Source organism: Armigeres subalbatus, chromosome 3 (assembly GCF_024139115.2).
Source record: "Armigeres subalbatus isolate Guangzhou_Male chromosome 3, GZ_Asu_2, whole genome shotgun sequence".
In the NCBI taxonomy this organism is placed as follows: domain Eukaryota; kingdom Metazoa; phylum Arthropoda; class Insecta; order Diptera; family Culicidae; genus Armigeres; species Armigeres subalbatus.
This window is the reverse complement of record NC_085141.1, coordinates 401,268,193-401,284,798: the sequence shown is the minus strand read 5'-3', so window position 1 is coordinate 401,284,798 and position 16,606 is coordinate 401,268,193. Positions and strand designations below refer to the sequence as shown.

The 16,606-nt window shown below is 37.3% G+C and overlaps 1 protein-coding gene across 15 annotated transcripts in view; it reads left to right on the top strand.

The window, feature by feature from the left end:
- The window catches only part of LOC134226971 (fibulin-1), a 90,078-nt gene that overhangs the window by 52,381 nt on the left and 21,091 nt on the right, over nt 1-16,606 (top strand). For 14 of the 15 annotated variants that reach the window (XM_062708130.1, XM_062708135.1, XM_062708131.1 and 11 more), the window contains 7 exons: nt 13,350-13,606; nt 13,674-13,839; nt 14,369-14,546; nt 14,620-14,816; nt 14,984-15,133; nt 15,329-15,431; nt 15,517-15,581. In XM_062708130.1, coding sequence (XP_062564114.1) covers nt 13,350-13,606; nt 13,674-13,839; nt 14,369-14,546; nt 14,620-14,816; nt 14,984-15,133; nt 15,329-15,431; nt 15,517-15,581 — 1,116 coding nt within the window. The remainder of the gene's footprint in view (nt 1-13,349; nt 13,607-13,673; nt 13,840-14,368; nt 14,547-14,619; nt 14,817-14,983; nt 15,134-15,328; nt 15,432-15,516; nt 15,582-16,606) is intronic. The other variant, XM_062708138.1, reaches the window with a different exon arrangement.

Sequence of the window (16,606 nt, the reverse complement as noted above, 5' to 3'; positions counted from 1 at the left end):
GAAGTGAAAGTAGTGCATGGATTTATGTGGAGAACTTTTCGGAGCTAAAAGAGCTGTCGGAAATAATGGGTCAGATTTTCTATGTGAAAGATCTTTGGCTACCGTATGGATGGTACGGATTACTGGACGACGCAGCGGCATATACAGCGTTATAATAAGGAGGGACAACATTTTGTTCTCAGTGGAACTTAATTACGAAATACATACTGTAGATGTTGTAGAAAAATAATGCTGGAGAATCAACATTTATTTTGTATATGAGACCAAATAATATACTAAGAAAAAACACAGTGTTTTATCACAAATGTATAACTAAATGAAGACCACTTCCCTGTGTCAGATAGTTGGATGTGCATTTTGTTTCAACCCTTCAAGACTATGCGTATCGAAATCAATATACAATACTAGAAAACTCTATGATTATATAGGGTAACGGTTCGCCACTTTATCTCATAGCTCCTATTTCCATCCCATCAAAAACAAAGCAATGGAAATGAATTTGGTTTGTTTATCATTTTTTTGTGATTTTTTTCAGCAGTGAGCACGCATGTTGACAAAAAGAAGCGACGAATTTGGTGCCGTATTTCTTTGTTTAGCGATGAGATGGAGATCGAAGCAGTTCCCCTACCCAGCATGTTATTAGAAAAATGCATGAGCATGAGCATGAGCATGATTGACCGCCCACGGTTGCTACTCCGTTATTGCCAGGCCAGCTGTAATTACACAGAAAACCAATAGATGAAGTTTGGGACTAACATCATCTTCAATGTGTAAGAACTGATGACCCAAAATAAGCAATACCAGAGCCGGCCGTGTCCGAATGCAGGTCAATTGAGGAATGGGTAGGAAAATGTTGACATGATACTCGCTTTGATAGAAGCCGACGAGTCATCTGCACTTCCACGAGAAATCAATGGGATGTTGGATATTTGAGGGTTCGTTTTGGTAAACGGTATGCCGGGTATAGCGTGTAGTTTGATCAATTCAAAACATAATCGAACGAACACTAATTATTTTAATTACCGACCGCACTAAGTAGAACAAAATTGTCGATGACCAGCCGATCTATCTGCTAACCGCACAAAGCAGAACAACTTTTTCGATGACCGGCCGATCGTTCTGCTCACTGACGCGAACTGAATCTTTACTTTCTAATTAATTTACTCACCCGCACAAAGCAGAACAACATTTCGATGATCGGGCGATCGTTCTGCTAACCGCACAAAGCAGAACAAATTATGTAATGACCGGCCGACCGTTCTGCCTGTTCTCGCGAATAATCTGCATATCTAATAAAAACGCACTTTGATCTATTTTCTTACCAACCTAATAGGTATTTTCTACTAACAAAATGGAAAGCGAGGTAGATAGTTGACAAAAGAGATATATTTGAAATATGCATTGAGAAGAAAGATTTGAATATAGGGGAATGAAAATGTTAGTGTGTGGTTATTGTTGCTACTAGAGACCGAGAATGCCTCTGCATCTCCACAATAACCATGGGAAGGAGGTTGTGTTAGTTGGGTGGGATAAACAGAACTAATAGGAACGGATTTCTCAAAATACAACATACAACATTATTGGCATTCTGACTTATCGACCGCACAAAGCAGAACAGAACATTTTGGTGATCACGTGATCGTTCTGCGTACTAAATAAAACACGATATGACGCGCACTAGTTTTAGATATTTTATTGTTTATCCATCGTAAGGGTAAACAATCAATCGCACAAAATGGGTGATTGCTTCTTTGAATGCGAGGAAAGTAGAAAATGGGAGGGCTCCAATAGGAAAGTTGATTTTAGCGTTATCACAATATCCTCTTGAACCGATTAACTTGACCGATTACTTGTGCTGCCCAGTAAGCAAAACGATCCATCCAGGATCAACGAGCACATAAAACGAAATACACAATGGTTATTTGACTTGTACATAAATTACCACTATTTTGTTTTTGTTTAACAGCAATTTTAAAGACATAAGTGCTTTTAACGCGGCGAACTATTGTTTTAGGGTACATACTACTAGTTTGACACTGACACTTTACGCTGACAAATTATTTGCAAGTAAGTTATTAGACGATAAAATTATAAACAGAAGTTAGTGTATAATCTTGCTAAAATTTGTTTTGCTAAAGAGGAAGTTTGACTTTAATTGATTTGGTTAATTGGAAGATGCTCTCGTAAAATAGAGAAACATTAAGAAGCAACTAGACGAGATTTATAAGAACGAGGAGATTGAAGTATTGAGAATGAGTCGTTAAATACGAAAAACGAAAGTGAAATCATTAGAATGAAATGGAAGAAATGAAGCAATTAAGCTTTTTTTAGGATGTTATGTTTTTATCGGTGCTAACAACAAAATCATCATCAAAGAGTAAATGGAAATAAGATTTGAAAATCATTTCAGCAAAGTAAAAAATAGAGATGGTTGTTAGGTGCTTGGTAGATTCGTAATAAAGATGTGTTAATATGAAGAGCGGTATTATTTTCAATTACAGATAAAAGACCATAATTTTTATCTTTACTGAAAGTTTGATACATTTTAATATTTATTAATTTGAATATGTTTCGGGATAATATTCAGGCAATTTGATAAAGTCAAGAAGATTGGGAGAGTGGAATAGGAAGCTCCCTTAAATAATTTACTGCTGATTTAGATCTGCGAATGGCTTTTTACGCACCTAATGGAACACCGACTTTATTTGTATTAGTTGAAATGTTCAGCATTTTGGGGTGATTTGCTTTGATCTCTAATATTGATCAGAGCAAAATCAAATCAAATGTTTGTATGGTACTTGGAGTATAATTGAATTTAAGAATTCAGGTATGTTAATGATTCTGAAATTCTGAAAAAGCAACATGTTCATAACATGGTAAAAGGGCCAGTGAAGCGACGAAAGAGAATCAAAAGAAATCAAAATCACAATGAGAGGGCAGTTATAGTGGATGGTCTTTTTCTCGGCCTCGTTTCCAAAATTCGATTCGAAATACTGACCACAGAAAACACCGTTAGGTTCACAGTATTAATTTTTGTGTAAATTTACATTTATTTTCATGCACATATTTGGAGCATGAAAATAAACGCAAAAATGAGTCAGATATTAAATTTACACTGATTGAAAATGTAGTCATGAGAAATTACATGACATGTAGATTTAATTGAATCTTTCAACTCGTTTAATTTTACACGATCGTGTAAATTTAAACGATGGTGTAATTTGACATCTCGTTCACTTTTTTCTTTAATTTGGGATTTTCAACAGAAAAATTCTATTAACTATTAACAGTATAGGGCACATTTTGAAAACCCAATTATGCATATAGTGTCGCCCTTTTTAAGAATATTTGTGGATGGAAAATAGAATACCTAATATATGCGAACGCAATTAAATATCAATTCAATAGAATGGAAGCTTGAAAAATGTGTGATAGTATTATTTAAATAAAATGGTGAGTTTCATAAATTCATTTATTTATTTATTCAATTACACGATACATGTTCTAATAATATCAGCAGTATCAGCCTCTCATTTCTTTAATGTTCGACAACGCAGAATAGGAAGAATACTTGCTGTCCGGAACCCAAGTGTGTATTCCAAGTATGTTCTGCCATCGAAATTTCGAACACTTTGATCCAACAAAAACAAGACAAAATCAAACAGCGAAAAATACGGATAGATTGAATTAAAGTCCCTAACGCAGATGCCTTTTAAACGACTCAAAAGATTTGTACCGAATACGATTAAAATCCTCACTCGAGAAATGCACATATGAAAATTGTTGGCACGCGTAAGGTTGATAAATTTCGCCACACAACTTACAATTAATCCTCCCGAAACAAATGAAGCACCATCTCACTGAGCGAAAAATACCAAAGTGCACTTGCGGTATCTGCTATTTATTTTCTCCTTTTGTTACTGTTATTTTACACGACGATTGAAAATTAAATCAATATTGATTGAAAATTCGATGTATATTCATTTATTTTTAAAGTAGCAGTTGAAAAATACTCTACTGTAAAAACGTGTGGAATAAAATTTAAAATTATATGTTTTTTGATGCTCTAATTGTGTGCATTAAAATAAACTCAATTTTCAATTGAATTCAAATTTCAATTAATTAATTATTACAGCTATTATAAAACCTACTAAATTTTCAATCAAATTCTCGATTCAATCAATTTATTATTACATCATTTCTTATTTATGTAGATTTAATTATTTTTTGCTGTGTTGTGTATATATCGTGTCGTTTAGAAGCTCTAAAGTAAAAGAGGAAAATAAAACTATCGGTAACTTCTCGGGAGAAATCTATGAATGGGTATACAAAAATATAATGTTGCCAAATATCACATAATTTCAGCACAATTGCAACTGGAAAATCATAGTTCGAACGTTTTCTGTTTTTAGGCGTTCTGGAACCATCCATTTAGTCAGCGTTAATGCCACAACAGGAGCTTCACTAGCAGTAGCTGAAATCGGAAATTCTTCAAGAAAAAAAGCGTTACACTTAAAGGGCATTTTACACCTCCCGTGAACGTGAACGTGAACAAACTGTTTTGATAATAACTTCTTGATACATACTCAAATCGTGAGGGAATCATGTTCAAATGAAAGGCAGATGCTGCATTTAGTAGTGAGATGCGTAAAAACATGAAAAACTTCAATAATATCAGATTTATGAGCATTCCACGGTCATGCCTGTGAAATCATCGTGAAATCGTATCTGCGGTGAACTCATCGCAAGTGTAAACGCGACGGTGAACATGAACGTGGAGCTGTGGTGAATTTAAAAAAAATACAAGGAGAATAGATTGATTTGGATTGGGAGTTCACACCGACCGAGAGTGTTTACTGTTCTCGTTGAATCGGTTTCGGTGGGTTCCTGCTTGGTGTGTCGCTGTCGCTCATTTTAATACTCGTATCGGTTTGGTCGGAAGGAAACTAACTCAGTAGTTTCTCATAAATGAATTGTGTTTCTTTTTTATTATTTGGTAATATTATTTTTTTCTTTTTAAATATTTATTTTAATACTTCAATCATTCGTATATTCAATCGAGAAATTTATATTTTCATAGATAGATTACTTCATTCATAAATAAATTAATTCATTCTTCTTTTTCTTCTTCTTCCTCTTCAATGGCTCTATATTACCACTGAATCTTGGCCTGCTTCTTTACTCAATATTCCATTAACATTTCCATAGTTATTATTTGATGTTTTTATTCTGTACCCGTCCATTGCATGGATATGTCTTATGTTGCAAGTACAAAGATACGCTATGCCCAGTGAGTCGAGATCGCCGAAAACCCGAAAACAATCTTTTAGACCGCAACGAAAATCGAGAATACTCCGCCTTTGCTGACAAGGCTAACTAGAAACCATTGTATTTATTCATAATTTTTTTTTATTTTATGATTTATATTTGATGTAATAGTTAATTTATATACAAAAGAAATACGACTGGAAGATTTGGTTTTTTATTGGTGTTTTATTTTTATTAAATTATATTAATTTATACGGGTCTCCAGTTAGCCTTGCGAGCAAAGGCGTAGGATTCCCAACACAAATTCCAACGAGTTTTCATATTTTTTCTATATTTTATCTTTAGGAAATTTCTCTAAAATTGTGTTCATCTCTTCACTGTGGATCCATAGAGGTGCACTAAATATGACAATAGTTAGAAATTTAAGGGATTTAGGGGTCAAATAGGCATCAAAGTGCATTTTATGTGAATTTTTCATGTATTCTGTAAAAATAAATAATATTTACAGATAATTGTTGATATTATTTTCCAAAAATGTTGTACAGACATTGATAAATGTTTGTGAAACAATAACTAATGAAGTAAATCATTTCGCAAATGTTTTGTTTTGTGATTTATTGGATAAAATACGATTTTTAAATACTTCTTGATAGAGCCGATGTCGAACATTTCCAAACCATACCCGATCGCACAACTAGACAAGAGTTATCATATTATTTGAGAGTCGATGTGACAATAGATAGGATGGGATCGGAAATATTCTTTTCTCATGCCTTTTCGCCCAAATTCCTCTATGCAATTATATAGCTCAATAATTTGTCAATTATACTATGAAAATAACAAATACTCGTATATTGCATTGAAAAAATTGATTCGAGGGGTTTTTGAGGTCAACAAGCTCAGAAGCTTATTTTATGCGATGCACACTAAAGAGCTGAGCAGAATTTGTTATTAGGCTTTTGTTATTGACCTTTTCAATTTTCAAATAGAAGAATCCGCATAAAAAAGGGAACGAGCAACGTTCATCTTCTTACAAAGCACACCAATAATGAATCAATAACAGCTTCATTGATGCAAAAATCAGCACAATGCAAAAAAACTTGAGTTTTTTGGAGGTTTCGAAGGTACTTAAGAAGTAGAGTATAAAGCAAAGCAGTTAACTTCCGATCAGATCAGTCACCTTTTATTTCTCGCTTCCAATTATAGTTTTGCACTATTGACACCCAACAACGGATAATATTTGACAGAAATACGCTGGCTATCGGTTTTAGCGTATTGCCATCGATGTATGCACATCGACATAAGAACTTTTTTTCGGTTTTTCGAAAATGATGAACGTCAGACTAAAATTTAGCAATTCGAAAATAGCAAAAATTGCTTTTTTCTTATATCTTTAATAATGCTTCAATGCTAGCAAACGCAACATGTACCATAGTACCGTTCTTACCTTATTTTGATAGCATTACTCCGCTCCTATTCGTCTCGATCATAGCAGAGGCTCTACGAACAAGGATCACCAACACGATAGGGGTCATCATTACGTCGAAATGGAAATCGGCGATAGAAAAATTGTACTCCAAAAACTTCTCTATATTGGATCGCTGAAAAATTTGACGCAGGAAAAAAAGTTACGTCCGATTTCACGCGTGGCACTCTTCGATCCATAGATAAGGAATTCTTGAAGTGAAATCCCCAGCATGTTATTAGAAAAATAATTAAAACATCAATTATTTGAAAAAATGTATTGGGACTGGAAAAATGTGGGGATTGAACCGATGACCCATATCGAGCGAAAGTGATTGCTGAGTATTTATTACTTTTTTTTTTTAACATTATTAGTGTGTTTTTTTAATTGTAAACTAAGTTCAACACAGAGTATTTATTACTGTTTGACGTATACAGGGTACATACATACTTTATCAGAAACTGTATGTATGAGATCGTCACACAAAGTCCATCCGACATGGAAGTTAATCGCAACACCACCGAAGGAAAGTGGTTACCCCAATACATTTTCCGAATTAAATCATTTATATTATGTGTTTATCCACATCGAGTTTTCAAACATTGTAATTCACTTTCATTGATAAAATTTAAACTTGAGTCACCACGAGTGCGTTGGTCTATGCTCTTACTAACTGTTAATAATATGATGATAGTGTTGTCAATATCATATTAAAATGCGCCTCCATTCAGTGTTTTAAAACTTACAAATAAATGCAACGTAAAATGAGAATATAGTGTCAAATATCATTCTCTGCTTTTGCTCATCGAGCTACTGCTAAATTATAGTCTTTGTGTTTGCCATTCAAATTAAGAATGATATCAATCAGGGTTTGAATCATATCTGTATACACTCTCGATAAGTAGCATACCAAGAGAAACGTTTTTCAATAGCTGTTACGATAATGAACTGATTCGGGGGTGAATTTCTATCTATAAGCCACGATTGCGGGGGGCACCGGTTCTGATGATGCATTCGAACTTGTTTTACACAGCTGTCTCCAACAAAAAATGATAGAGAACAAATCGTTTTATTAAACCCCCTCAGTGGGGGCCGCCTATCCGAATCAGTTTTTGCCTTTCTCGTACATCATAGTTGTACCGAAAGGCTATATGATCACTCCAAAAACGAACTTTTGATAGGAGCCCCGGAGACAAATGGTGCTATTTTTTTTCCAACTTGTATACAAGTGCGATAGTGTTGTTTTCATGTCTTGTTATGATACGAAGAGATTTTTGCCTCTCTTTTATCGTTGTTTGTTATCTATTGAAAGAGATTTCTGCAAACCCTGATATCAATATCAGAATTCTTTTCATCGTTTCCTTCTGGAAAGTTCTCCAATCTAACACTATTGTACAAGAACTAAATTTGCAAACTGTATTCAACTTTCTACGTTCGTCATAATGGCGGCTTTCTACGTTCGCCATAATGGCGGGTGAAATATTTCTGACAATAACTGCTTCCGACGCCGAACTGCATTCGACGTTATCGTGTCTAAGCAACTATTTACACTTTGTTTAATTACGATTTTCAGAGGAAAACGTTCTGATACCTACCTAGGTTCAACAGTTTCTCCAGTTTCAGAACATTATTTGTCATTGGGCATTTTTATTTTGTAGGTTTAGGCGCTAGTGGCTGATGCTCTCACGAATAGCTGGTGCAGCAATACTTGGCCTTAGGGACCGTACACTAATCACGTAAGCAATTTTTCTAGGTTTTTCAACGCCCCTCCCCCCATGTAAGATGTTTCCTATACAAATATTTTTTTATTTATATGGACCGTAAGAAAATGGCGGACCTCCTCCCCTCCAACCATAAGTGCTTACATAATTAGTGTACGACCACTTACCAGGAAAGTGACCTGATTTTGAGAAAAATTACTCAGACCAAGCAGAGCGAACAGGTTTCGATGACAGACGATTGAATCCCATACAGATCACACGAATGCGAATTGTCTTGTTTGTAGTTCTAAACCTCGTTTAAAACGTCCAACTTGAGGCTATTCAAGAGGACTATGAGAGTCGTCTCAATTTGTTTATACCGATGGACTTTGCTTGTCTTTCTTGGTACTGTGTGAGACCGAAACGATTAGCGCCGAAACATACAAAATACAAATACCTACTTAATGAGAAATGTTCCGAAAATGGTGAAACTTTTTAAACCTCTAGTTTAAAATAGTTTTTTTCTGAGAATCCTAAATAAACAAAGTGAAAATAGTTGCTTAGATACGATAGCGTCGAATACAGTTCGGCAGTTACTGTCAGAAATATTTATAGCAGCCACCATTATGGCAAGCGTGGAAAGCTGGATTTCACAAGTAAAAATGATGGGAGGAGAGGTGCGTGTCAGTTTAGAAATCATCGGCGGCGACGTGAATCGGCGGGGCAATATTTTATTGCATCCTGAGAATTTTTGAAGGATTTCATCAAGACTACTCAGTGATTGACCAGAATAGGAAACAGGCGCAGGAAACCAATAGATGGAAGCATGGCATTTGCTCTCCAACCTCAATGTGCAGTGCACAGTCCGAGAGCTCTAGTTTATTAAATGGTCGATAACGGTGCCGGCCACGTCCTCCCGGTCTATCGTGAATGGGGAGGAATTATTGGTGCAAGGAATTTTGGGGTTATTTTCTACTGCAGAGGTTCTTCTTGGTTAATGGGTTGCCAATGTGATAGTAATGAAATTGGATGCTGAAATAAGCTCTTTCGCTCATTTCGAATTCTAACAGTTACCTGCTAGAACTGAACTAGTGTCAAGTTGTAACTATAGTATAGAAGATAAAGATGGTATTAAAAGCCCATTTCCGATTCTAGCGATTGCTAACTAGAACATGAGAAATATATGCAAAAATAAAATAGGATGAATGGCACGGGCCTGGGATAAATAGATCCCACAACTTCCTACGTATGAGGCAGAAGTGGTAGCCATCACACTAAGTTTTTGTTTCTCGAGCTCGGAGCTGTAGCTCAGTAAATTTCAGAACTGAACTTCGGCAGAAAATTTGTTTTATTACTGATTTTCGGCAAAATATTCACCGTATCTCGGCAAATGAAACGTCACTTTTACTGAGATCTCGGCAAAAATCGTGTTTGCTGAAACTCGGCGGGAAAATATACAAAAAATGCTGAGATCCCGGCGAGAATTTTTAAGTGTGTATAACCACCAAGCCCGTTGTAAATGTCCTCTTCAGACATTCCCCGGAAAATTCTTAAAAATTTTCTAGACAAATTCTCCGAATTTTTCTCAGCATATTCTTTAAGATTTGCTTCCGTTAAAATATCTTTGACAGTTCCTACGAAATTTCCTCGAAATTTTCTTCAGAAAATTGAATTCTTCAGAATTTTTTCGGTAATTTTGCATCGCCATGTCCTTGGTAAATTTATCGAATTTTCTGTGGGTACTTCTTCGAACTTTGCTGTTCAAATTAATCGGAATTTCTTCGAAAAAACCTCTAAGATTTTCTCGGGAAATTCTCTGGAACATCCTCGGTTAGTATCTATCTATCTATCTATCGGTTAGTATTAGTATTAGATTAAATAATGTAGACTTCAAAAAAATTTCAACTGGCATGAGAAATTATAGAACTGCGGCGTGCCGATGCTAAATGTGGCACCGGCGCAAAGTCAGAAACTGTCGGCGGCTGCGGCTCTAACGTGAAATCTGGGGTGGCATTGTGCACATCGACTCGAAACTGGCAAACTTTCATACGAATGACCTATGACCCTGGGCTGTGATGCGCTAGCGAAACATGGTTTGTATCAGTGGAGAACAGTCAACGGCTACAGGTGCTTATCAACAGATGCCTGCGGTTCATAATTCGGACCTGGTGGCCTCACAACTGGATTTCAAACAACGAGCTCTACCGTCGTTGTCACCAGAGGACGATTGCAACTGAAATTCAGGATCGGATTGGGGGCTCGGTCGGACATACCTTACCTAGGGGCGGAAACGAAATCTGTAAACAAGCACTAGACTGGAACCCAACTGGACATCGCAGCAGAGGCAGACCTAGAGACTTATGGCGGCGCAGCCTGAGTAAAGATATAAAAGAAGTCGACCAAAATCTAATTTGGAAACAGGTCGCCCAGAATTGAACTACTCGGGGTGTACTTGAGAAGAAAACGTTCAGAAAATTGTGATAAACAAAATTGATATTTAGCGCAAATCTGACAAGTATTTAACGTAATGAAAAAAATCAACATATTTTGAAAAATTATACATTGCGATTTGCATTTCAAACCCTTTTGGTACTTTATGATCAACAAGCAAACAAATGGCATCTGAATTTCTCATCCTGAAATTCTGTGTTTGGTGGGGAACGATTTGTTTTTGATTATTTAGCATTAGCATTAGCATTGTTACGGTGTAATTCGTAGATTGGACACTAGTGATACTCATGTTTTACTTTTGAGATCCTTATCTAGAATGCTATCAGAAAACGAGAAGGGGAGTGGTCTTTGATTCCAGTCTTTAACAAAAATAACAAAAGCATGAGGATTACTACTCCTGGCCACGCCCATCTTCACCGTAACTAGGGAGAGGAAGGAAGTGTTGATGTAGTACTTACTTAACGAGTGGCCACCGACTTAGCGACACCCTCATAAGTACCACGGAGTTGGATAATGAGGAAGGTATTCGTTGGGTCAGGATTTGCCTGTAGCTGGTAATGTAACCGTGGTAGATTTTACCCCGTAATATACCACGTAAAGGTATCTACCCAGCATTACGGGTATCAGGAACGATTTGTTTTTGATTATAGAACATTTTTAGTGGCGTTTTGGGCGATGTTCCTCCAGTTTACCCGAACGTTTAGATTCAGTGTCCCCATGGACGATTCCACCACGTGCAGCTCGCTCGTGGCTATTATATAAACGAAAGTACTGCTGAAAAGCACCAGATCCCTATTGAAAAATTTCGCGGAAGAGATAAAGAAAGGCGTGTGTCTTTGATAAGTGAACGTTTGGAAAAGACCTTCTGTTCAAGTTTATTCGGTATCAATAACCGAATAAATTATGCACGCTTAGCTTTAGAAAATCAAAAATATATTCAAAATAGACAACAATGTCCTTTCAAGTAGTAACTGACATCTATTCGGTTCTATGTTGTTTTCGCTATTCGTTCTTCCGACATTTACACTAAGCGACCAACCCACTGAAGACTGCCGTGTTTTATAAGATATTTTCTTCATTGTACACTTGATGCAGTTCATAACTTATGCGTCTGCCCCACACACCGTTTTCTATTTTATCTCCAAGTATTGTACTCAGCACTTTTCGCTCGACAACCCTGAAAGGTTTTCACGGTTCATGTTCGCGAAGGACCACTGGTTGAATCAAAGTTCAGAGCAAATTTCGTTTCCGTCCGCATGTTGCGGGACCTAAGCTGGTTATATGTAATTCGTAGAAAGTCCTGTTCGCAGCAGCAATACGACTTTTCACTTTACTGGAAACGCCATTGTCACATGTCTCAAGCGTTCCAAGGAAAAAAAAACTCTTCAACAGCTTCAAATTACTCCATCAAATACTACATCAGCTTCAACACCACTATAACTCCCTCTATCTCTACCCGCAACCATGTACTTTGTCTTGGTAGATTTAATGGTTACTCAAGCCTATTCTCGACGCCCCCCTCTTCATTGGGATAAACGCCCACCTTCAGACATTATCAGCCACAGCTTAGTTCTGAATCGTACGATGAACAGATTTCAAACATTTGATCTGTTGAAAACCTGGTAGTAGCCGACAAAGAACTCCTTAACCGGTCTCAGTCTTGTATGCCTAGTTCAGAAGGGTGATCCCTCTGTAATTGGCACACCCTCGTATGTCTTTTTTCTTCTGCTCTACCGTCTTGTTAAGTACTTAGGTAATTTGTGCACGTGTTGAGTGTGCCATGCAAATAGTCATTTCTATTTGAGGTATACTTCTGCACTTGGAGGCAATTTTTGTTGATACAACGAGCATAAGCTCTCTATGAAATAAAAGGGCAATGTGGAACAAAAAATCAAAAGTGACGGCGTTTTGAAAAAAACATTTTATGTACTTAATATGACGAGATTCTTAATATTAAAATGTGCACGCCATTGAACGGATTTCCCAAAACTTTTTCCTCGTTGACGCTCAATCTACTGCGAAGATTTTTTTTAACAGTAATTTGTAATAGCACCGCATAAATTATCCATTGTTCTGAGAAACGGCATTTCCCACAAATTCATTATAGCAATACTGAGTTGGCGAATGCTTTATTCTTGTCTACTGTATCATAAAATTAAGATGAATTCTGTGATATTCTTATTTTTACAATGCATTCAAATTATAATCAATTGTTACGATATCTAATAACACACATTGAAGATGTGCTTTAATCTGCAGGGGAAGATGCAAATCAAATACCGGCATTTTGCAGCTCCGTTTAAAATATATATCCACGACAGAAAAATAAACAATATGTAGAAACTTGCCTTTTAGACGTAATAAAAGTACAATAAAAAGATAATTCCTACAGTTACAGTTAATATAGTCACATAAAGAAACTAAATAATAAATTTGGGTGTTGCAATTTTTTTCTCTCGTTCCAGCGATCGCTATTGAGCAAATACTGTCTCTCTGCTGCCAGGAAGGTGAGGAATGGGGCACCCAAAACAGACTATGTTCCAGCTTTAACAACACCCTGGAAATAGTGCCAGGAGAGCTGCGAGGCCTGTGCCTATCGACGGTGGAAATCTGCTGCTCAAAGCAGCACAAGATCTACCAATGTACAGCGGGCCAGATTGCCGCCCGGCAGGGCCTCAGCTGTTCCCTCAAAGGTGAACACACGGGTTCGGAGTTCTACACGGTAAGTAGGGAGAGTGTCCATCAAAGCGGGGTATTTTGATAATAACGACAACAGCTTCCACCGGTAGGACTGCTGCGAAGCTTGCAAAATCGGGCTGGTGGTGGCGTCGACTTCGAGTAAGTGCTCCGTGGAGCCCTTCGCCTTCGGCAGTCCGTGGGATGAAGTGTACGATGGATGCTGTAAGGATATCAAACAGGGAGAGGACACGTTCATTCTGAACGAGGAGGATGAAAGTAAGTGTGGGCTGAGGATGCTGTTTGCACGAGCTAGTTCACGCGGTTATTTCGACTATTACCTAAAAAAATACATACAATAATAATGAAACTACAATCATTTATAAAGCATGCCATCTGTATGTCGCTTTGGATAGTTCTTTAAACAGGTGTTTATTTAGAACGGACAGTTGATTTGTGTTCCAATTTCGACACTTGACGCCGCTGTTATTCAAGTTACTGCATCTACTGCATGGCATTTATCCAATCAATGTTGTGACAGTTCATCAGTCTTAGTTTGTAATTGATTTCCTCGATCTAATTTAGTCTTTCATATAACTAATGGCTTATGTACAATTTATTACATTTTCGACTGTGTTACTTCTATGCCATATTAGAGATTTCACTATTATTATATAGCTGTTTTGAACTGCCAATCAAATGCCTCAAGCTTAGGGTTCTCTGACACTCTTGATACAATTATATTTCATTTCATTTCATTATTTCCTCTTTCTCACTTGCACATTTTTCACCTTTCAATTTCGTACAGACAATCTTTGTGGCCGCTTTGAAAATTTATGCTCGCAAATTTGTGAAAATACGGAAGCAGGTTCGTACATGTGCCGTTGCCATCCTGGATACACTCTACTTGATGATCGAAAAACCTGCGTCCAAATTACCTCAGAAGATGAAAATGAAATTTCTACCGAAGATGCCGGTAGTTCTGAGTTAGTATTTCCTTGCCAAGAATATGTACTTTTTCTCTTATTAGTCCATTATCTCCTCTCTTGGATGCAACAGCTGTCGCCGAGGCTACGAGAAAGACCAACGTACAGGTGAGTGCGTTGATGTGGACGAGTGTGAAACCGGGGAAGCCACATGCGATTCGAGCAATCAGGTCTGTATGAACGTCGAGGGCGCCTATCGATGTCTGGACATTAAGGAGGTCAAGTGTGATCCTGGCTATCGGTACAGTCGCAAAGTAGGAAAATGTGAAGGTAGGTCCTTAAACGTGTGGCATCATTATCGAACATTATAATGCTACACTTGCTATCGCAAACGAGCACATGTTCCATGTTGACACTTATCTTTCATAACTATTTGTTACCTTTCCACTTGGTGCGGAATTGCTACACACTTTCTATCTCATGACACTCTCGTTTAGATATAAATGAATGCTTAGAGCAAACTGATAATTGCAATAGGGAAAGTCAGCACTGCTTGAACGGGCGCGGAAACTATACTTGCCAGAACAAGGCGGTGGAGAGGTGCCTGCCGGGCTTCATCTATGACAGTGCCAGCAAGGCATGTGAAGGTTTGAACATTGCTTTTTTTCACTGCGACTGATGCACAGCCAACCACTCCTCGCTAACTCATATCATGGTTTCGATTTTTCTACTTCTGGACTTGTTGGCTTTCAAGTGCACTTCTTCTGTGTGACGTTTTGCTTTCCGGTACAGGAGGAAAAGGTTTTGATCACACTTTGCTTTTGTTGCGTTCTTTGTAACAGATATCGATGAGTGCGAGGACCAAGCTGCCTGCGATGAGGGTTTCCAGTGTGTCAACATAAAAGGATCATATGACTGTATTGCTGTGGTGAAAAACTATCCACTGTAAGTAATCTTTGGCCGGGTATGCAATGTGACGGGGCCATCGACTGCGACAATTTAATTGATGAGGTTTTGTGAACTCTTTCAGTCCACCGAAGAAAAAAGTGGAACCATGTGCACCTGGTTTTCGCCGGCATAATGAACAGTGCGTCGGTAAGTGAGGGATCCAAACGGATTTGTATTGTGTGTTCAATCAATATTTAATCAATCCTCTTAAAAATACTTTGATGGCCACATCCACTTAAAGAATTAATCGGTGATTCTAGAAAATTACAATGCCTGTTGGCAATGCAAGGTGTTTATCGGAAAGTAATAAATGAGAATTGAAAGTATTATTTTAGGTGGGGAACCACTTAACAACATCCAATCAACGGGTATAAGATTCCCTAACATTTCGGTAATCAGAACTCTAGAAATTTGTATAAAGTATTGGTATATACAAAAGTCTACAAACCTCGTACCACGTGTGTATAAAACCTTATCGAATCAGCTTTTTTTTCATTATGACTAGCATTAATATTGATGATATTGATAATGACTACCATCTATTATAGCAAGGCACTTGCTTGTAGCACTGGTCATACCTGAAAAATGATTTGATTCTGTAAGAAAACTCAAAAATGTGTGGGGTTGTTCTACAGCGTCTCTGCCTGCACTGATTTGTAGATCATGTTAAATCCATGTGATTACCAGAAAATCTTCGCGAAGGAATGTTTGTGTTAACAGTAATAAGAACAAGTCTTCGTTTCCTAAATTGATCCAATAGATAAGAATAATAGCCTACCCAGTTCCATGAAATGTTAACAATAGGAAGTTGGCAAACTTACTTTTTCTATTAAAAAAGTATTCAATCGGGTGCCCGATGGTGTCATTTTTTTAATCTATTGCGTTCATTTGACAGGCTCAGGGGTGTATAACACTTAACGGAGCCGGGACTTTTTATGATTTTTACAAACTATATCATTATTATTAACAGTAAGGGGAAACGGACGTTGACCAAGATACTCGTGACGACACATCGCGATACCCCAAAACACTTCCCTGTTTACTTCGGGCCACAAGGGTATCCAAAAGTTGCTCTCTGGAGTCGTCATTTTCCGAGCAATTGATGGTGTCATATAATGGTTTCATAAAGCTATTAAATTTTCGATTATGTCTCTCCCTCCTCGATTTTTTCT